The sequence below is a fragment of the Gouania willdenowi genome, chromosome 3, assembly GCF_900634775.1.
Source record: "Gouania willdenowi chromosome 3, fGouWil2.1, whole genome shotgun sequence".
NCBI lineage: Eukaryota > Metazoa > Chordata > Actinopteri > Blenniiformes > Gobiesocidae > Gouania > Gouania willdenowi.
In genome coordinates this window covers 35326783-35349030 of record NC_041046.1, presented here as the reverse complement: position 1 = coordinate 35349030, position 22248 = coordinate 35326783, and the positions used below count along the sequence as shown (strand labels likewise).

Genomic DNA, 22248 nt, shown 5'->3' with positions numbered 1-22248 from the left:
AACACAATATGCTCAACTATAACATCACATTGCACTCACACCTTAAAACAGTCGACTCTTTCCCCACCCCTTCCATTGTCCTACCCTGACTCTCTCTTCCCTGTTACCTTCCCCTCACCTTAGTGTAATACTGCCCTCTCTTTTTATATCCTCCCTTTAATAAAGTGTTTCTTACCCTTCCTTAGGGAGGGCTGGTGATGGTCACAAGTATGCAATAAAATAAATTAGTGTTATTTGCAATAACAAAACATGCATTGCTGGCGTGAAAAGATTGCACTTCATGTAGTGTTAATCTTTGACAGCATGTGCAGACAAGGACCAATGCCTCAGTACCAATTTGTTTTTTCCACATAAGGTTAATTCTCATTAAAATCATTACATCCCTTTTTGTAAAAAAACAAAACTCATGATTCTCAGAGTAGGGTTCAGGATCTCCCCAGCTTTATTAAGGTGAGGAACATCTCAAAGTTAGAAACATGTTTGGCACTTACAAAAAAGTGAGGAAAAATGAAATATTCACATTCTGGTGTTCTCCTTCACACACTTGCACAATTTGAGATTCAAGGGATAAATTAGTAAAGACATTTTTGTTTGGATTTGTCAATCACACAGTGGTATTCTTCAATGGCTTCATTAAAATGATCAAAACATTAAAAATACATGATTAACAGTGCTTTTTTTGATTGAAAGCGTGTGTATTCATGAGGCTACAAATGAAGAAATTGAGTGCATGGTTCTGACTTTGTTGGATCATGTTGTATGTGAGCAGATTTTCTTTATTTTTATTGAAGAAGTTTTGACATCGGTTAACAGTGACGAAGACTGGCTTTTAAACATAATGCAGATGGACCAAACAGCAGTGAAACAGACGGAGAGTTTTCATTACACTTGATCACAAGCATTAAAGCTTCTACAAGGCAGGACAGTGCAGGAACTGAATGGTGAGGAAGCAAAGCTGACAGACGGCTTGAGATGTTCACTACTGAGGAACGTGAGCATCTGCCAGTAGATCAGGCCGGAGACACTCGATGGGGCAGTGAATTTTCTGCAGGAAAATGTGCATACAACTCGGTGTTAAATTACTGAACAAATATAAATAAAATCACTGCCAAAACTATGAAGACTAATTTATGAACATTGTATTTCAATATAAATCCTCCTCACCTTGCGCAGTGTGTTGTCTCTATATCTGACGGGCCGCAGCAAACTGGTATCGAGACCTGAATCGGGTTTTTGACAGTCCTCACATCGCCAGCCCTAATTAGATAAAACAGTCATTAATGACATCAAGGAATTTTCCGTCAATGTGCTTTTTTTTTTTTTATACACCAGGGTGCCAATGTTAAGTCAGATATAAACTTTGTTAATATCTATAGAGGGAACACATATTTCTTGCCAATCTATGGTAATTATATCGGCCATTCCGACGATATCAACTGATAAAATAACAGGCTTGCTTCCTTGATCATCTTATAGACATCTATATTGTAGGCGTCTCATTGCTTATAGAGGCGAGACCAAGTGTCGCCATCTCTCCAATGCCTGCCCGGTTTGGCCCCTCTTTCTCTCAGGACACCAGGGCTATTATTGTATTTTATTTATTATTTAATTTCATTACATTTGTGTGTGTCGACCTTTAATGGTTCATTTATTTATCTTTATCTGCTTTTTTTCTTTGTCATCAATTATCCTTTTTTTTTCCCCTTTTTTTTTTTAAAAGTTATTTATTTCTTCTCCCAATTTTCTTCACACACACACACACACACACACACACTTTATTGTAAAGCGAAGGATTTGTAAATGTCGTTTCAGGTGTCTTTTCTGGATCTTACACTGTTGTCTTCGTCATTGTCGTGTATGTATGTTGCAAAGTAAATTCCACCGATACGATTAACCAATAAAATAACAGGCTTTGCTTCCTCGATCATCATATATGTAGCTGAGACTAAGCCATCTTGTGTGTGTGGAGCAGACTGCAGGAGTGCTTGTAAATCAACCAACATAATTCGATGAATTTAATCATTTAGAAACAGTTTGAGTTTTTTCCTCATAGCAGACGCAGAATGCTTGGACAATGTAAGTAGGTAGAAACTGTTTTTAGTAAGATAGGCTGCAAGTACCTTAATTAATAAATAGACTGTTGCTATTGGTCCAGACCCGGACCTCAGACAATCCTGACTATAGTTCTGGCACTTCTGCGCAGTAAGCTGGATCCATGTCCTAGCTTGTAGTTTCACCAGTTTTATTTTAGCCTTAACCCAGGAAATACCCTAAAATGTTTCTTTTTTTTGTATATGTAGAGTTAGATTTGGGTTATAATCTCAGTACGGAGGTAAACTTGGACCGTGACACCGGAATAATAGTCAGTTTTGTCTGAGGTCTGGGTCCGAACAATAGTAGTAGTAGTAGTAATAAATGTGACATGTTTTAATTTACATAACTTAAGTTGAAGTATTTTTCTTATTTTGCTCAAGGAATCATTACTGGTGTTTTTTTTTCAGCTTTATTTTATGTCTGCGTTTACCAGCAATCCAACAGAATTATGAGTATGCAGAATAATTCTGTGTGTAGATGATCTCTGATGAGTTGTAAGATATCATATTGGTATAAAATCCAATATGGTGCATCCCTAGTTTAATGGTTTGCTGCAGGACTTTTTTTTAATGAGTGAAAAAGAAACCTGCATTCAAACAGGCTGTCGGGTCTCACCTGCTGTCCTCCAAAGCACGTGCATGTGCAGATCGCACCCAGATACTCCTTCTGCCACTGGTTGCCCACCTGGTACGTTTTGCCGTCGTCATAGCAGACTGACTGGTCTGTGTGGGCAGAAATGAAAGTTATTTTACATCCTTTTCCTTTTCAAAGACACTTTCCCAGAGTGTGATGTAAGGCCTTACGTGGTTCACACTTAAACTCTCCTTTGCCATTTCCCAAGCAAGTGCAGCTCATGAGGTGACCGTTCTCCCCTTGACGATCCCACCTCTCTCCAATGCGATGGTTGATGCCGTTGTCATGACACCACTCTAAGGATGGACAGAGAGAGAGAAAAAGAATGTGGGGAATGCTTAAGACCAATGTTTCGTGATGAACTATAGAAAACATTTCCTATAACTTACTGGACGAGTCACATCTGAAGTGGCCACTGCCCAAACCCAGACACCTGCACCAGAGCTTGAAGCCGGTCTCTGACATGCGCTCCCACTCAGCACCGACGTCATGGTAGGTTGCAGTGAAGGCGTCGTAGCACGAGTCCTTGTTGGAAGGAAGTCTCTCTTGGACTGAGGGAAAATAACAGGAAAACAGGACAGTATTTCATTACTTTTAATATATTCAAAAGTGGAATTTAAAGGATGCAGAAACACTGAATTTCATTTCATTGAATTCTCTTCACTTTAATAACCACAGGCTGTTGTCTCGTACATCATGGAGGAACACAAGTCCATAAATCATAAGAACCCAACAGCGTCCACAGGTTTCTTACTTGTGTTTCCAGCCGTGACGACCTGTTCCAGAACTTTGTGTTTGAGCGCACCCATCAGTGCCTCCACCAGCACGTTGTAGTTTGCTCCCGGTGTGAGTCCTATTAGGGTGGCGGTGGTGGCTGTGCCTGGCAGGCGGACCTACAGAGAGAGAGAGAGAGAGAGTGACATTTGAATAGATGAATGAATAGACATTTCTGAGGTGGTGTGAAACATGGAGCTCACCTGGAACATCTTTTCATTTAAGTGTGTGATAGGGTTGCAGGACACCACGTAGGCGTTGCTCTGCTTGTAAGGACTCCAGGAGATGGAGGTCTGAGTCTGGGCCTCCTGTGGCCTTCCCGTCTCGTTACCAAACGCAAATCCAACAGGAGCGTCCAGCTTTACGACCGGCCGCCTGCGGCCTTCTGAATCAGGGGGGGGCACAAAGACCAGCGGCTCACGCACTTGCCCATAGGGGGACTGCGGGTTGCCACGGTTCCCGTTCAACCTGTTGCTGTCTCCATTGTTGTTGAACTCAGTGTACTCCACATGCTGGCTCTGACCACCAAAGCCATCCTGGCTGTTGGTGCCAACCACCTGCACTCGGTTGTCAAAGTCAGTTTCAGGCACATCCAGCTTGTCATCAACCCCAGTAGGGTGGTGTGGCTGAGGCTGAGGCAGAGGGAAGAGGGAGAGGGAGTCTTGCTCTGCAGGGATCACACCAGGTTAGGGAAGCAAGCAGGGGGGACAGGGAACAAGCAAGCCACTACTAGAGTATCTCGACCACCAGGAGGGAAATACATGTCCTCTCCTAGCAGGAGACTGGGACAAAAAATACCGCCATGGCATTTACCAGCCCACTACATTGTCAGCGACACAATGTAGAAGCCATTATTAAGTCAGTGATGCTCAACACGTGGCTCTTTATGTCTGAACTTTAATTAATATTCCCCTAGAAAACCTTTAAAAGGGGGCAACTTTTTAACCCATTTTACCTATTTCCTGTCGCCATTTGCATCCTTCCTTTGTCTAATTTTTGCCCCTTTTCAAAAAGTTCTGACACTTTTTTCAGACTTCAGCTATACCTTTTCCAATAAATACAAATGTTTTACTTTGAAAATCCTTTTAATATTTTTTGTCCTTTCTTGAATTCTTTTGGCTACTCTTTATCCAAAAAGCTAACTTTTCCTAATGAAACTTCTTTTTTCCCTACATTTTGCCTCTTTATGTTCTACATTTTTGCCCTTTTACAAACCACCTGGTTCCTCTTTATTTGCACATTTTGCCACTCTTGACTGCTTTTGGCCGATTTTAGTCACTTTTCACTCTTTTCTTGCCACGTTTTTGTCATTTTTGGACCATTTTTGGCCACTTGTTACCATGTCTGCCTCCACTAGACTGGACCGGCCCATTTCAGGTCGACTCCCCATCGGGATGATGCCCGGTACCCCAGAAGGCCAGTCCACCCCTGCTCTTATTACTACCCTGTGGCAGTGATTTGCATCACTGAAGCATTAAAGAAACATTTTGAATGATAGATATGTGACATTCAAAATAAAAGCATGTATTAGCGTTCAGAAGCATAAATTTAGAGCACCTATTGCAGCCAATTATTCACTACAGTGTCGATTAAAGCTCACATTCGTACACGTGGAGCAGAAGTTTTAAAAACTACTCACGGGTCCTGATTCTGCCCACCAGAGGTGTACTTCTCTGTGTGTTCTGGATGGCAGTGATCTTGATGGTGTACTCAGTGGCTGGTTTCAGACCTGAATAGCAGGAAAAAAAAACTCAATCAGTAACACAAGACGACTCAACCTCTAAAACGTCCTTAAATATTTCAATTTATAAATGTTGCGACTAATTATTATAGTGACTATGTAGCAGTGGTGAAAGTAACGGATTATAAGTACTCACGTTACTGTAACTGAGTTGCTATTTGAGTTGTACTTTTTGAGTATATTTCTAAATCAGTGATTTTACTTGTACTAAAGCATGTTTTAAAATAAGTAAAGACATTTTTTGCATTTCTACACCCAACCGTTACAAAGTAAATTATTGTTTTTGTTTTAAAGTGATCAACGGACATTGTGAAAAAAAAAAAAAAAAAATGACCAGACAACAATCAAATGCATCACATCATAGCCGAACAACCACATTAAATGTAATGAACGGCACCAAAACAGCATTGAATGTCAGTTGTTTTCTCAGTTTTAGAGTTCATAAATGCAGATGTATGCTGAGACTTAGAGCATGAGCATTTAAAAAAAAAATGGAATCAAATTCATTGGTGTTATTATTTTATCTTTTTTAATGTACATTTTGACAAACCTTTTTATTTTATACAGATGCCTTTGTGGAAAATAAATTAAATAAATAAATTATTGTGCAAGATTTTATCTCTTCCTTTTTAGGTTTATATATGAGATGTTTACTGTATGCAAGGAAACCGTGGCAAGAATTATTACCAAAAATAAACATGGGGGGTAAAAGTAACGAGTAACTTTTACTTTCAGTACTATTTAATTTTACTTGTACTTGAGTATTTTATGTATGACTTACTTGTACTTGTACTTGAGTATAATTTTAGTCATGTAATATTACTTCTATTTGAGTATGATATATCAGTACTCTTTACACCTCTGCTATGTAGCAACTAAAGGTGGGACGATATATCATGTGATAAGATATTGCGATATTAAACCGTCACAAGATGTTTTGTCAAGGGTATGGCGAGCCCATTATCATCTATCCTATGATATTTTGAACTCAGTGTAGCCCAGTAGCTACTAAACAACACCAGTATACCAGATATGGTGGCGAAGTTTTGTTCTGCGTGCGGCCTTGGAATCAGCTCCTGTGGAGTCCGTCCCGATTCTTCATATGTTATGTAGTATCCGGTGATGTGCGTGGCAGGCGGCTGCCACGTGAAGGAGATGGTGGATGGGCCCACAGATGTAACACGAAGGTTGGTAGGAGCCTGGACAACGGGGGCAGCTTTGGAGAAAAGAGCATCAGAGGAAATACGAATCTGGAAAGCTTGGGTCTTTCAAAATACTCAATTGTATCGCTTAGATTTGCTTAAATGTGTGTTAAATTATGGAAAAATGTTAAACAATATCACAAGAACCTGACTACTGTTTTATAATAGGGGCTCACTAGAACAGCGTACAGGGACCCCCAAGAGCCATACAAAGGGATGAACAAGCACAGTAGAGTCAACATACCTGTTTGAATGGAGAGGGTAACCGGGGTGCTTCTTGTGTTTCCATCCAGGGTGTAAAGATTAACAGAGTACGTGGTGCCAGGCTGCAGACCTTTAGAAGCACACACACAAACACCCACAATGGAAGGTGACGCTAGGACACAACAAACTGTGGAGTAGTAGGTAAGGGTATTCCGATCGGATATTGATATCAGATATCGGTCTAATATCAGTGAAAAAACAAAATGAATTATATTAGCCTGCATCTTAAACAGCTGATATATTTTGTTATTGGACTTATTGAGGTTGTTTTTTAGACTTTTTCTTATTTATTTGTATGTATTTTTGGCGGTAGTGGCTCAGTTTGTAGGGACAAGGGAACCGGTGGGTCGCCAGTTCTGGTAGCTCGGGCACCGAACCCCAACACTGCTCCCTTCACTGTAAAGCGACGTTGAGTACCCAGAAAAGCGCTATATAAAATTGATGAATAATAAGAATATTTAAATACTCCATCCATCAGTTTTTCTCATATCTACTTTTGATGACTAATGTTCTGAGTAATATCACCTGATCTAGTCTCGTCTAACATACTACACTATAAAATAGATAATAAAAGTATGTATGATACGCGCTGATAAAGCATCAGATTGATATCGGTATCGGCAAAGGGCAAGATACTTACAGTATATAGTATTGGAAGCTTCTGGTAGTAGAGTAAGATGAGGCTTACCTGTTAGTGTGTAGGTGTATGCGTCTCCTGGGATGGTTCTCCTGATGGTGGGCTGTGACCCACTGACTGGGGAGGTTTCAATGAGGAACCCAGTGATGGTGTCGCCCTTGGAACGCCACGTCAGAGTAAAAGACGTGTCCTTCACATCTGAGATGCGCACACGGCGAGGAGGGCTTACATCTGCATTAGGGAGGAAAAGGAATGAGTGCATAGAGTCAGAAAAGGAGATCTGTGAATATACGCACAGTACAGTATGTGTGGTACCAGCTACCTTGCAGTGTGGTGGTCTCTCCTTCCAGTGGCCTACTGGTAACAGAGTTCTTCAGAGCATAAACCTGTATCTGGTATGTGGTCGCCACCTGTGACACACAAATATGCAGATTTTATCTCCACATGCCTAGCTGCGTTTCCATAACCCCTGGAAATGCACAAAATCTAAAAAGCGCAATAAAAACTGGAAATGGAAATATCTCTAAAAAGTTTTTACGCTTTCATGAGGATGAATTTCAGACTTTTCTATATTGAAATGTGTCGCAAAAACGCTATGGAAACACTTTTTCTGCAAATACATGTCACAGGGCGTGACCTACCTGGTCACATGATCACTTCTCTCTGAGAAAACATGGTACGGTACGTGTAAACAGAAAAGGAGACCAGGACATTTCTTAGCATTATACTATAAAATCATTACTGCCACATTAGATGTGAAACAACAAAGGAATACGGAGTGTTATGTGTGTTGGCGTTTTTCTTTCCTATTATGAATTTTATATTTTGATGAGTGCACTGAGATGACTTTGTTGTAATTTGCACTATACAAATAAAGTTGAATTGAATCGAAGGAGGTTTGGAGCTTTTTCTGTAGAGAAGTCTAGCGAAATGAGATTTCACGGGAGTTATGAGTCTCCTGCACAAAACAAACACGTTAAAAGAGCAATAATGCTTAGTCGACATTTAGAAATATCATTTTTATTTTGTGAAAATCTGTAACGGAAACCCAGTTCCTGCCTGATTAGAAATTACTTTAAGGTCATTCTTACCATCAGCCCAGGCACGACCACTCGTGTAGTGTCAGGAGCGACATTCATTTCCTTGCGGGGGCTGTTGGGGTTCTTTGGGTTGACGACCACGCGGTAGCCTGTTAAACGTGCATTCGGGGCTCGCCATGACACAGTGAAGAAGGAAGGACCAACCTCTGAGATCATCAGGTTGGTCGGAGCAGGAATGACTACAAACGCAGCAACACGGGTTGTGAGCAATCACTTTCCAAACACGGTAACAGGAGCGTTGTGTTTGTCGTGCGGTTTAACCTGTGGCTTGAGTTCCGACTAAAGGTGTGCTTTGCGTGCGACCATGTAGGGCGATGACTTTAACGGTGTATTCGGTTCCAGGGCGAAGGCCTTCCAGCAGCGCAGTGTCCTGGTCACCTCTGGGTGTTGTACGCAGCTGTCGCTCTCCCTCCTCTGCGCTGGAGTAAGTGATGCGGTAAGATGTCACTGTGCCCTCTGGATGGTCCCATGTGATGCGCATGGAGGTGGAGGTGATGTCAGAGAAAGTCAGCTCTTTGGGACGGTCCATAGCTGCACAGATCAGAAAGCACAGAGGTGTCGTTGTACAGTTTGGACACATTTAGATAAACAAGGAAAAAAACTTCAAACCAACCTGTGAATGCATTCTCCACTGCAGGAGAAGAAGGAGCTCCATCATTGCCCAGAGCGTAAACACTCACTACATACTCAACAGTGGGCATCAGGCCTGTGAAGGTCAACTGGGTCTGATCTGTAACAGTGCAGAAGAAAAGCAAATAATGAGATCAAGATCCCATCCTTTCCTGTGCAGTCGTGTCGATCAGGGTCAATTATAATTGTAATTACCTAATCGATAATTAATTACAATTATGGCATAATTATAATCATAATTGTAATTTTAACAATCTGTCACCATTGTAATCATAATGAATTGTAATTGAATTAAATACGTGAGTTTGTAATGTAATTACCATGGAAATTCAATAAACAAACTTTCAATTACTATGTAATTAAACGCCAAAACAGGTCTATGGCTTACACATAAGTAGTTAACAAATATTAAACATAGTTTCATATCAAGTTTCCCACGACCTGTCAGTGAATTTTCACACTCATACAGGTGGTCCAGGGTTAGAAGAGTTAGAGATAAGATATAATACAAGTTTTTTTTTTTAATCGGGACAATACAATTTTACAGTAAAATACTGTGAATGTAAACTGATGTTTATAGTTAAATTCCCAACTCCTGTCCCGAGTTGGGCTTTTTACATAAGACATGATAATAAATGCTCTAAAATTTAAATGTAAAGATGCTAAAACAACATAATACACGCAAAAAATGCATATAATCGTCACAACTCTATATGAATGAAAGTTAGTAAAATAGTAATTGAACGTAATTGTAATTGACTTTCAGGGGAAAAAATATAATAGTAATTTATTTGTAATTGGACAAACTATTGGTTATTGTAATCATAATTGAATTGTAATTGACATGGATAATTGACAATGCCAATTGTAATTGAAACATTTAATTGACCCTAAACCTGGTGTTGATACTAGTTCCTTACCAGGCGGCACCACCTCAGAGTAGGAAGGCCCGACGCCAACTTTTGGGGACGCTGGTGATTCTGTAGCCTCTGACGGGTCCCTGAGCAGGTGACCAGACCACTGTGATGGTGTTGTCACTGATGTCACTCAGTTTCATTTCAGGTGGAGGCTCCATTTCTATAGGAGGGATTGATTTGAGATTACATTTTAATTTCACCTTCTGTGATGGAGGATGTATTTGTCAGGAGCTCTTTGCTGTACCGGTTCTGTGTGTGATGTAGACCGGGGTGTCGGTGGTCGGGTTATCTCCTCTTACAGAGACAGCATTAACAGTGGATCGTGTAGTCGCTGCCAGGCTTCAGCCGGTGATGGTGGCAGTGGTCTGCGTGCCTGGGATCATGAATTCTTGAGATTTTCACCACCTAACAAGAGAGTGAAGAAGATGATCAACTCTAATGTAGCTGGAGTTAAAAGAAAAGAGAGTTATTTGTAAAAGTACTGACTAATTCCTGCATATTGATCCTGTAGTTCTTCACTGGAACAGAAGGGGCGTCCCAGCGAATGGTGATAGTAGTGGGAGTGGAGGATAGCACTTCCAGGTCAGTGGGTGCCTCAGAGACTAAAAGATGGTGAAAGAAAGGTAGAAATGGTTAGAAAAAACACAATGTGCAATCGGTCCCAGTGGTGACATGAGGACATAAACTCACTGGTGCCTGTGTGCCAGTCAGGGGCAGGCTCTCCTGATAGTGGCTGACAGCGTACACGTTTATCAGGTATTCTGTTTCCGGTGCAAGTTCGGTCAGAGTGAAGTGGGTTCTGGTTGGCGGGAGCCTTTCTTCCTTGGCCCACCCTCCGCTCGTCTTCTGATAGCGGATTCGGTAGCCGGTGATGGGGGACGTTGGAGCAACCCAGAAAACTTTAAAGGAGTTGGTCCTGATTTCTGAGAAGTCTAAGCTCGTTGGGGAGTCCAGAGCTGGAAATGAAAGATTTGAAGGATAATTAAAGAGTTCCTCGATCCCAAAACCAATTTTTTTTCTGCTGAAAACAAATCTATTTGATATGAAATAAAATTATTGGTTGATTCTTCTCCGACTCTCGTATTTCAATTTGAGATATTTTGTTGTAAAAATGTAAGCGTGACCTCCTTCTATGGGATGAAACCTGGCTATCACAATTTAATTTTGCTATTTGGCTGAGATACAATAGGTGGTTTATGACATTTTGGTGGCTTCTTACATCACCAAGCACCACTGTTAGCCCCGCCCCTCCAATAAAAACAAGCACCTGTCGACTCTGCAATCTGTGGCGAGTAGGTTGGATTGAGAGAATTGTGAATAGAGGTATAGTGGGTACTGAGTATTTAGTTGACATACCATATATTGTTCTTTGGATATTTTATAATATAGACTGGGCGTGTCTTAACTCCTCCAGGACCTCCTCCTATAATCAAGGGATTTTTTCATTTGTAGCCTATAGAGCCTTTGATTTTTTGTAAACATTGACATATTTTGTTGGGCGGGGCTTAGCCTAGAGGCAAAAACACAATTGTCTTAGTTTTTTTCTGAGCACGAGTGTCCGTTGGAATCCTATAAAACTTTAATTTACGTCCACTAATGTTATTCCTCAATACTACTATTCACATTACTAGTCTTTAGTCAGCTGCGTTTCCTGTTTTTGCCTCCAGCCTTAAGAGGTCTATTGTCACGTCAGCCAAAACCCCAGAGTTTAGTTACTCTTTAAATATGCGTATAAAATGAAATAATACTATCCTGTAATCCTGATCAATTTGATCTTTATTGGGATAAATCAAGAATAAATGAATAGATAAAAAGATCAAAACTCTTGTTTCACAATGTTTCCTGTAAACACCAACTGTGAGGAATCCCACTCACTTGTCCTCTGAGTTCCCGTGGCTGGTTTGCTTTCTCGTTCCCCATACACAACTACAACACTGATCTGGTACTCAGTATTTGGCAGCAGATCTGTGGGGAAAAAGAGAAACAGTTAGAATGTCAATTTCTGTCTTGATTTTTTTTTTTTGGCAAAAACAGAATCTGGCTTTGTTTTGCCCGAACACAAACAGTGCATTCAAATATTAAATTGTCTGTGGCCAAATCCAGCCTAGATCTCTTAAATGACTGGAAAACATTTCAATTTGTACTCTGTATTTTGAGTCGACAATGTTTCTCTTTGATTTACAGTCTGATTTATCTTTAGACTCAACAATAATTGTGGTTTGGATTGTTAAAATAGCCGTCTTACTCTGCAGCAGGAAGGTGTTGGCGCCGCCGCCTACATTCACCTCCTTAACATCGTCATCTGTGGCTACAGGATGGTAACGGATGACAAACCGAGAAATGTCGCTTGGGGATGCGACATTGGGAATGGTCCATGTCACCCTGATGTGGTCAGGACCCACACCTCCAAACTGTAGGTGGGTGGGGGAAGGAATGACTGCAAGAAAATAGGAGAAGGGTTTCAAAAAAGATTAATTTGAGAATTAAAAACTCACAATGAAATAGCAACATCACTGATACTGTTGTGAACCGTGATACAGACGATAAAAATGTAAGTTGTCAAGTGAAAACCAAATCCTTCGTCACAGTTTAATCAAAAGGATTGAATCACCAGCATGTGTTTGCGTTCAGTGTGGCCTATAACAGTGAAGATACTGATGTTATTATTCACTCCAAACTGTGAATCGTTGAATACCCCACAGACACTCCCAGCATATCTCATAAGATTTGGCTGAAGCTACCACTATTATCCAGTAGCCGGTAATGGTTGTGTAGTCAAGGTGTCTTGGGGTTTGGTCTGGTTAATACACACTCAAAATAGAAAAAAGAGTCAGAAAAGACAATAATTACAGTGATTACACCACAGCAATGACTTCTTTAAAAAAAAAAAAAAAAAATTCAAAGGGTTACATTTGAATGCTCCATCATTACATATTTACAAGTTTTAAGAACAAAGTAAGAAATAAACTCATAAAAAGGAATTAATGGTATTGTTAGGCATGCTTAATGCAACGGTGTTAGCTTATAATCATGTTTGCATCATGTAACACCAAATAAAGCAAAAAACATTTAGTCAGTTAAAAAAAAAAAAAAAATGTCTCTAAAGTGAATAATCCATCTTATAGTTTCAATATTGTCGTGAGCAGTGGGCATCGATAGTGATTTTCAAGAACCACACGGATAAATAGAAGGAAAACTCTAAAAAAAAAACACTAAAAAAAAAACAACCGACTTCCCAGAAGGCCAAAACAATCAAGAACATTGACACATAAAAAACATGTTCTTCCTTGTGGCTCCTACCTGGTGTGACGATTGTAGACACAGGCACACTTTCCACATGTTCCTTGGTGGCAAACACACTGATGTTGTACTCTACACCAAGACTCAGGTTCTCTAACATGATGGAGGTCTGACCAACTGGTGCAAACTCATCCAGAGAGTTTCCACGCTGTCCATTGGTTGGTGAGCTTGTAACTCTATAGCCTGAAATACCTGCATAAAGTGAAGAAAAGAACAAGTGTTTTAAAGATAGTGAGTTTCGTGTGTAAAGGAATAACTGTGAACAGATTCTGAGGCCAAAATCTACATTTGCAGTGATGCAATAGACAGGCAGTGTGTGTGGAGCACAGTCAATATTTACCTGGTGTTTTGGAGGCAAACCAGTACACTGTGAGGTCTCCTGTTCTGGGATTGGACTCGACTCTGAGGTCAGTGGGAGGAGACACAGCTGAGTGGAGATGAGAAGAACAGTTGTCATTATGCTTGAAAACTGTGATCCAATGCTACTGTTACGAGATCTTAAAACCTCAACAGCTATTACTCACAAGTGACGACGTTGCGAGTGATTGCGTTTCCACGCTGGCGTCCATTGATGATGGGTTGAACGCTGTAGGTGTACTGAGTGCCGGGAATCAGACCGCTAACATAAACACGTCCAGAGTCTGATGTGTCCTCTCTGGGCGACTCGCCTGTCTGACTGGGCAGCACGGACAGCTGCAGAGAAGAAGGCAAGCACATTTGGATCAGAAACCTAGGTTTTGACACTAGCTGTAGAAAGTAAACACATCTCTACATTTTCTTGCAAGATGCCATTTGGGCCTTTTTTAATACCAATGCAGATGTTTATACCTTGTAGCTAAACCTTCTGATGGGTATCCAGGAAATGACAATAGAGGTGTCCGTCACCTCCGTGCTGAAGGTGGGATAATTTCCCGTCTGAGGGGCTGAGGGGGCAACACAATGCAAAGAATTACATTTACTGTAGTAATTACCAGTAACTGAACCTCTCTGAAATGTTTCTAAATACCAACCAGTGGTGAAATATTCAGTGACGCCCTCGCTGAGATCACTGTCACGCTCCGAGTGCAGGATGGCAGTGTACTGGGTGTCGGGGTGTAAATTCCTCAGCTGGTACTGGGTGACACCCTTGGGGATCCTTTTCTCAATGGGGCTTGACCCTTCAATGGTCACATAGAGACGATAACCAGTAACAACAGCACGAGGTGCCTCCCAGATGACCAGTGCGCTGTCCGGGCCAACGTCGGTGAAGCGCAGGTTGGTAGGCGAATCCGGTTCTGGAGGAGTCGAAAAAGAGCAAAATGTCTTCAGGTCAAGCATCACTTTGAGCCTTTAATCCAACCTAGTATGTATGTATGTACAGTATGTGTGCGTCTCTTTATGCGTGGGTCCACTGTGGCACTTACTAGTAGCTTTTTCTCCAATGAGTGGCTCGCTCTCCACTCCACCACTGATTGTGTAGATGTAGAAGCGATAGAGGGTTCCGGGCTGCAGGTGGGTGATCTCAGCGTACGCGTTGGGGGATATTGGCAGTGGAAGCAGCCTCATCTCGATACCATCAGAGCTGACGGGAGTGAAGGTGACTTTGTAACCACTGACCTCACTGGGAGGACCGGTCCAGGTAAAGGAGATTTTCATATCTGTAACTTCGTAAAACTGCAGGTCTGTGGGTGCGTGGACCTCCTCTGTGAATAAAAAAGATTCAGGATTACATCAAAAGTAATCCTGAATCTGAAGAAGTAATCCTGAAGGAGAAGAAAAAATACCACAGACAGGCCTGTTGCCATGAAATCTGGATCAGTACCAAAAGATTGAAAAATTTCTATCTCTCATCATTGGTGGAATTTCAAATGAGTCTTTCTCATTTTGTAATTGACAGATCTTTATGACATTTGACTCAGTTGGTTCCTTAAATACTTCACTGAGTTTAATCTGCATAAGTAGAGGTTTCTCATACATCTGGACCTACTGTAGCGTTATTAGTATGGATAGAAATGTGCAAAACTTTGCCAAATTTGCAAATAAATTGACTGTCAGTGTTTAGGTACAACCTTTTGTATAACTCCAAAATATTCCCAAATGTGGATTAGCATAAACATCGCACAGACAGCTTCACATTGCTAAAAGAAGCAGTACATTCTGTACAGTGTAAATCAAACAGAAGAAAAAAACAAATATCCAGCTGTGATTTGTTTTGTATGCATGATGTGCCAGGCACGCAGAGTCGGGAGTTAAGAACTGGAATCCAGTTTGAGATACGCTGAGAAGTGATGAGGCGCAGATTCATTATTGCCTCAACAAATCTTTAAACTCTGTCTAAAGAGGAGTCTGTTTGTTTGAAGTAAGAAGGTCATTCAGGATCTACTTGTCAGAGTAGAGACAGGGGTTAAAAAAACCAAAAAACATCAAGATGGTCCAGCTGCAGAAGGAGAAGCTTATCTGGACTTGACAGTATTTTTTCAAGCTGAGGATTAAATACTACAAAGCATTTTATTAAGGGACTGTTGGACTTTTGATCTGTTTGATCACTAGAGGTTCCCAAACTTTTTTGTGTCGTGACCCCATTTTCACATGAAGAATTTCTAGAAGTAGTTTTTGATCGTGTTTGTTATATTGTGTTACAAACACAGAGTAGCTAGGATTAGTGGCAAGTTGTGCCAGCTCAGATATGTTATTTTTCTCTTTACTAGATTTTATTTGAAGTAGATTTTTTTTGGCAAAGTGAAAGTATAGTTGTTTTATTTTGAAAAATCAGTAATTATTACTTTTTCATCAATTACAAGACATTTCCGAGGACCCCATTTAAACTCCAGGTGACCCCACTTGGGGTCCCGACCCCGCGATTGAAAAACCCTGGTATAAACTAACTGTAATGTTATCAGCTTTCACAACCAGAGACAGGGCAGAAACCGACTTCTTTTTAATATCTCATCATCAAGTAATTTTAGGGTGACCGTGACTCAGTGGTATAGTGGGTCGTCCAATAACCGAAGGGTTGGGGGTTCGAATCCTGCTCTATCCAAGTCATTGTTGTGGTTTCCTTTGGCAAGGCACTTTACCCACATTGCCTTGTATGAAAGGGTATGAATTGTGCATGAATGTTGGTGGTGGTCAGAGGAAGCGAAATGGCAGCCACGCTTCTGTCAGTATGCCCCAAAGCAGCTGTGGCTACATTGTAGCTTACCAACACTGGTATGACTGGTGTGAATGATTAATGGCTTCTGTACATGCTTTGAGTCTCCTTGAAAAAAGTGCTATATACTGTAAATCTAAGCCATTATTATCAATATTATTATAATTTTGTATAGAAATACCTGGGATTGTATTAATATTAAATTCAAAGTTCTGTATTGTATACACAGTTTTAAATGGAGCACCTCGTTGAGAGGACCCTGCGGTGGTAACCTGTACAAAGACAGGCTCACTCTCCTGGTTCTCTTCCACTGCGTAGAGGCTGATGTTGTACAAAACACCAGGGAGAAGATCAACCAGGGACACGGAGGTGTCAGTCTCTGGTAGATTCAGCTCAGTGCTGCTGCCTTCTATCGATGGCGTGTACACCACACGATAACCTGCAGCAAGACATAGATTCATGCTTTAAATCGCATTTACAGATTCAAACTGCACAGAAGAAATGATCGTATTATACACGTGTCCTACCAGTGATCGGAGCCTGAGGTTTGGACCAGCTGATTCGAATTGAGGTCTCTCCCACATCATTGATCACATGTTGAGAGGGCATGTCCGGGGCTGAGGAAGGAAAAAGAAAGGACATCTGCAAATATGTCCCACACTTGAATGCATCTTTAAGAGGAGGGGGCGTATCTCACCTGTAGTCTGTGAGGTGGTGAGGATCAGGATTGGCTGTCCCTGCTCAGGGAGCTCGTACACACTGACGTTGTATCTGCGACCTGGCATCAGGTCACTGATGCTGACAGAGGTGGCTGTGCGATCAACATCTGGAACGACAAACGCAGATTTAATGAGATACGGTATATATTTTGTCTATACATATTTTCATTTGCACAAATGTTATACACATTTGTAATTCTAGAATATTTTGAATTAGCCAAAAATAACTGCTTTAAGTTAGCATTTTGATGTTTTACAGGATTATTCAGAGCACATGCATCAAACTCAAGGCACGAGGGCCAAATCTGGCCCTTTGAAATATCCAATTTGTCCCGAAGGATGAAGTAGAAATGAGCAAACATTATTCATTATGTAAATTAAAAAAAAAAAAAAGATTTAGTTGTACATATTTTAGCCGCTCTAAATACTCAAATTTAATGAAACAGTTTCCCCGCGCTTTTATCACATGATGGCAGTCATTTTTAATCTTAAAATGTTAAAAGCACTCCTACTTTTTCCAAAATCCTGCACATTTTTTCAAATTATTTCACAAAATCTAGAAAATGTAAGTGAAGATCCTGTGGGGACTGATATCTGTCACGTATTGCTTGGATATTGTTTGTGCTTTACAGTATATACTTTAATTATAATTTATACAGGGAAGTGCAAACTAGCGCAAAAATAATGATGCCCACTTGAGATCAAACTGCTCCGTAATTGGCTCCTAAACTAATATGAGTTTGACACCCCTGCTTTAGAGACATTCTGGAGCTTTATGAGAGACGGACCCAGGTATTTTCGTGTAGCCCCTTCCTCTGTGAGCTCATACTCCACCCTGAAGCCAGAGATAGTAGTAGAGGCGGACGTCCAGGAAACAACAAAGCTGTTGGAGGTGATTTCTGTCACAGACTCAGAGGCGTCTACTACTGAAGGAGGCGGGGTTGTCTCCCCTTCTGATGTTTCCACTGGTGAAAATGAGCAAGGGAAGATAATAATACATGATTATTATTGAAATGTGTATTCAGGGCAGTGAGAGAAAGTCATGGATTCTGCACTGTTAACTCACACGAGCCATGGGTAGTTGTGAAATCGAACCGCGTGACCTCTCGTCGTCCGTAGCGCAGGATGCTGATCAGCTGACCTTCGTAGGTGAGACCTGGACGCAAGCCGCTGATGGTGTAGGAGTTGATGTTGCCGGGGATTGTGACTTGTTCCCAGACAGGAGAATCTTTCTGCAAATAGTATTAGTGTAGGTTGAAAGGTTAAATAACACAGACCAAACCATGACTGACTGATCCTGTTCAATAGAAACTGAACAGAGTAAATCTGGATTGCTGTAAGAAAGCATAAAACTATGATATAGGGATGATGTTTGTACATAACCTTTTTAGATAGAAAAAATCTCTCTATATACTGTATATATATCTATATTCAATTTACTTATCCCTGTAATAAACTTAGTCACAAACTAAGGCTTTAAAAGTTGACGTATTATAGAACAACAAACACTTAATGCTTAGGAACACTTTACTTGAAGTTTTATACATAAGGCTGACATTACACTGTCATTATTATGACATGACACCTGTCATTAGCATGAATAAGGTGTTATTAAGTGTTGTTTGTTACCCTAACCCTAACCCTACCTAACCCCACTAGATGCCAACATAGCTCCAAAGGTGTCACAATTTAGTGAAAGGTGTCATAACTCAGCAAACTAAACTTAATGACAGCCTTCATGACACCTTATGCATGCTAATGACAGATAATGACAGCGTAATGTCAGCCTTATGTATAAAACCTAAAGTAAAGTGATACAAAAAACTTTAATAATTACTATTTATTTTTCATCAAATTTTGAAGCCTGGATAAAATTTGAAAATTATTAAAGCTGATATCCAAAGTTTCTGAGAAATCTATGTTTATGTATCATTCTTTTGAAATGCGAAAAAACACCAAACTAGTCTTTAACTATGGTCTACTGCCAGTGGCCATTCATATACATTAATGTATATACAGTAAGTCCCTCCTTCATCCTATAGACCCCTATACAAATGGAAACGATCACCGAGTGCACCCAGCCAATAGGCTTCAACTTCCTGTTCTTGAGACTGTCATTCAAAGTGAATGCGGAACTGTGCACGGAAACAAAGTTGCGCATCACAACAGCAAACAGGTGAATATTATTTTGGCTCTCACCTGACCCATAGACCTATATGCGCGACCCAATGCGACCTTATTATGTTCTGCGATTCTATATTGGGAGAGGCAGTGGGAGGAAGTGGAGCTGTTTAAGGCGGGACATCGAGACGTTTCTCAGAAACTCCACATATCAGCTTTAAGTAGAATCTCATTAATTGAAAATCAAATAAAAAAAAAAACGAATTATTTTAATAAGTATATTGTGTACTTGAGTATACGGACTGAACAAAGTTTGCTTAGGTTCAAACTCCTGACTGTGTACCTAGAGCACTTGACCTCATTTAGAAGATTTAGAAAATTATTGATGAGTAAGCACATTTAGATAGCGTTCAACAAAACAAAACACTTGCATCACAAAAGGAGAATCTAAAGTGTGGCTCACAATTCTCCATTTGAGGATGTACTGGTTGATGTGAACAGATGAAGGCGTTTCCCACTGAATGGGGTGGGAATCCGGCTCCTTCCCAGCCTCCGTGATGATCACTTGGACTGGTTTGTGACCACCTGAGGAATTCAGAGGTGGAATAAGTTAAGACATCAGACAAGAATAAAGGGAGTAGAGCAAACTTTGGCATTGACTTGTGGATGATACAACAGTGTTAATGCTTGGAAGAGTGGGTGAAAGTTGGCTGCTATGAGGATTTATCGTTGGGTGCTAAAGCAAAACCGTCAGACAGCGCTAGAGCAGCTCAAACACTCACTGACATCTGAGAGCTTGACCTAATGCCTCTATTCAAGATTCATTGCAGTTTAACTCCTACACCCCCCCCCGACCCCCCCTTCAAACACACTTTGTACCCATGACGGGGAAATTTTGCAACTTTTGAAAGCCAACGTTTGACTTAGCGCTCGCACTGGCTTGCAGTACAAAGTAACACGTTGGGCAACCCGTGCATGTCCAAATGGCCTTAGCACCACACAGACATGAACCGATTCCACCCAGCTGCTCAGAGAATGCCCCCCAACATCAGCCGTGGGTTAAACTACAGAGAAAGGAAGGGATGATGGGACGACCCAACACTTCTCCATTTGCCAGACTTCAAAGAAGGTCCCTCCAACTCTTTTTTCAGCTGTGTGAGATGGGGTTAGGTGTGGGTGAGGGGAACCAGGTCAATACAGCAGGACACATGAGTTCAGAAGAAGTAAACCAGCACACTATGGAGACCTCCTTGAATTATCTGGACTTACATTAACAATATAAGTGTAAATAGTGAAAGGAATCAGATATTAACCCTTCAACCAAGTCAAGATTTGTCACAATATCCATCCTTAACTTATAAAAATGTAATCCTGTTACCATTTTATCAAATGTTTATCAATAATGATTATCATTTAAATTAAACAGTTAGTAACAGTCATGTTAACATTATGAAGACATGATCATATGCTGTCATTTATAACTCATATTGGAATAATATATTTTTTTTTATTTTGAGTTCTCATATAAACAGTTTTTAAGCTTAAACTTCTTTATTTTATGCATTACTTTTGTTTTCATTACCCCAGCGTTTATTTGTTTGTTTAGGATTATTTCAATAGTGATTTTATGGATTTTGAAAAAATGTTAACCAAAGATAGACCTTTGGCCATGGAATAATGAATTACATTTTGGAAGGGAACTGGATCAATATACTGATTCTGGAGCATATCTATGTTCTTAATTGACCGATCTTTATGAAATTTGACTCACTTATGTAGGGTTGGTTCTTCAATTACCTCACTAAGTTTTATACAGATTGAATTTTAAAAAATATGATTTTTTATTTTTTTATTTTAATGCTTGGCGAAGGTTTGCCCTTTCTGAGTGCTCTTGTTTCCAGTGTCAATTATGTTGATCAGAGTTTTTCTTCAGAGTTTGAACAAAAGTAAATGTTTCTGTTTCAAAATAAAAGAAGATTTTTCTCCATTTTCAGTTATTATTGTGGTGACAGCACGATTTGATGACGCAATGAGTTAGAATACATCGATAGTGAGTAACCAGTGAGTTCACACTGGTTAACAAAACAAACTCAAATCTCCATCTCATACTGTGAACGTTGCTCAGTAACTAAAGACCTATTAACGCTGAAGTCAGCGTTTTCTTTCCCTTAAGCCTCCAATTTCTACATTAAAACTTTGCTACTGAAATAAAGCGATTCACTTTTTGAAGTTAAGTTGTTTGAAATTACAGAAACTTCATCATCAAATGGAAAAACAATGATGTTGTGATAATTATGCATTGCACACTGATATTAATGTATTCCTTACTTTGGTAGGTCTGCTGGGGTTCACATCTCATCTCTCCTACCCCGTTGCCATAGCAGTAACAGCGGTACAGGACACCGTGGTTCACTTTGTCCCACGTCTCTCCGATCTGATAGAAAACTCGCGTCTGTGGCTCCTGACACTGATCTGTTGTATCAACGTCAAACATTTAGCTATTGCGACCATGCAACATGGAGTTGTAGACGCAGTTGTCAGATCATCGCACCGATGGCATCGCACTTCCAGCGTCCTCGTCCCTGTCCAAAGCATGTGCAGTTCATCATGTAGCCCTCATTGTGGCGCTTGGAGAATTCTTGGTTTAACTCATAAGTCAGTCCGTCAACAATGCACTGATCTGTAAATGGAAGTGCCAGAAAAATAGAAAAATACACCAAATATTATCCCTTTGTGGGTCATTTAGAAGAACGCTTTCTTTTGTGTTTATTTCCTGACCTCTGAGTTGTGAATATGCAACACAGCTCCACTTCCCGCTGCCATGGCCCAAGCATGTGCATTCCATCATGTGACCCATGACATCATGGCGTTTATCCCACTTCTCTCCCACGCGATGCATCACTCCCTCAGAGGTGGTACACACCTCCTCGTGTGCTGATCAAAGGTAGACAAAACAAAAATGTGAGGTTGTTATAGGAACACTTGA

The 22248-nt window shown here is 40.6% G+C and overlaps 1 protein-coding gene across 1 annotated transcript in view; it reads right to left on the bottom strand.

Annotated features, from left to right (window-relative positions):
* Positions 1-410: 410 nt before the first annotated feature.
* The window catches only part of fn1b (fibronectin 1b), a 26644-nt gene continuing 4806 nt past the window's right edge, over positions 411-22248 (bottom strand). Inside the window, 37 exon segments of the mRNA XM_028443312.1 lie at positions 411-1045; positions 1165-1257; positions 2710-2816; positions 2898-3023; positions 3117-3278; positions 3482-3620; positions 3705-4168; positions 5141-5230; positions 6270-6458; positions 6689-6778; positions 7397-7576; positions 7668-7755; positions 8437-8624; positions 8707-8976; positions 9059-9175; positions 9996-10032; positions 10034-10152; positions 10237-10385; positions 10453-10594; positions 10679-10948; positions 11868-11957; positions 12238-12429; positions 13293-13484; positions 13633-13719; positions 13817-13985; positions 14121-14215; positions 14303-14566; positions 14696-14974; positions 16667-16861; positions 16950-17039; positions 17120-17248; positions 17930-18106; positions 18208-18373; positions 19726-19847; positions 21591-21734; positions 21814-21942; positions 22041-22196. Of these exon segments, the coding sequence (XP_028299113.1) occupies positions 980-1045; positions 1165-1257; positions 2710-2816; positions 2898-3023; positions 3117-3278; positions 3482-3620; positions 3705-4168; positions 5141-5230; positions 6270-6458; positions 6689-6778; positions 7397-7576; positions 7668-7755; positions 8437-8624; positions 8707-8976; positions 9059-9175; positions 9996-10032; positions 10034-10152; positions 10237-10385; positions 10453-10594; positions 10679-10948; positions 11868-11957; positions 12238-12429; positions 13293-13484; positions 13633-13719; positions 13817-13985; positions 14121-14215; positions 14303-14566; positions 14696-14974; positions 16667-16861; positions 16950-17039; positions 17120-17248; positions 17930-18106; positions 18208-18373; positions 19726-19847; positions 21591-21734; positions 21814-21942; positions 22041-22196 (5762 nt within the window). The 3' untranslated portion in view covers positions 411-979.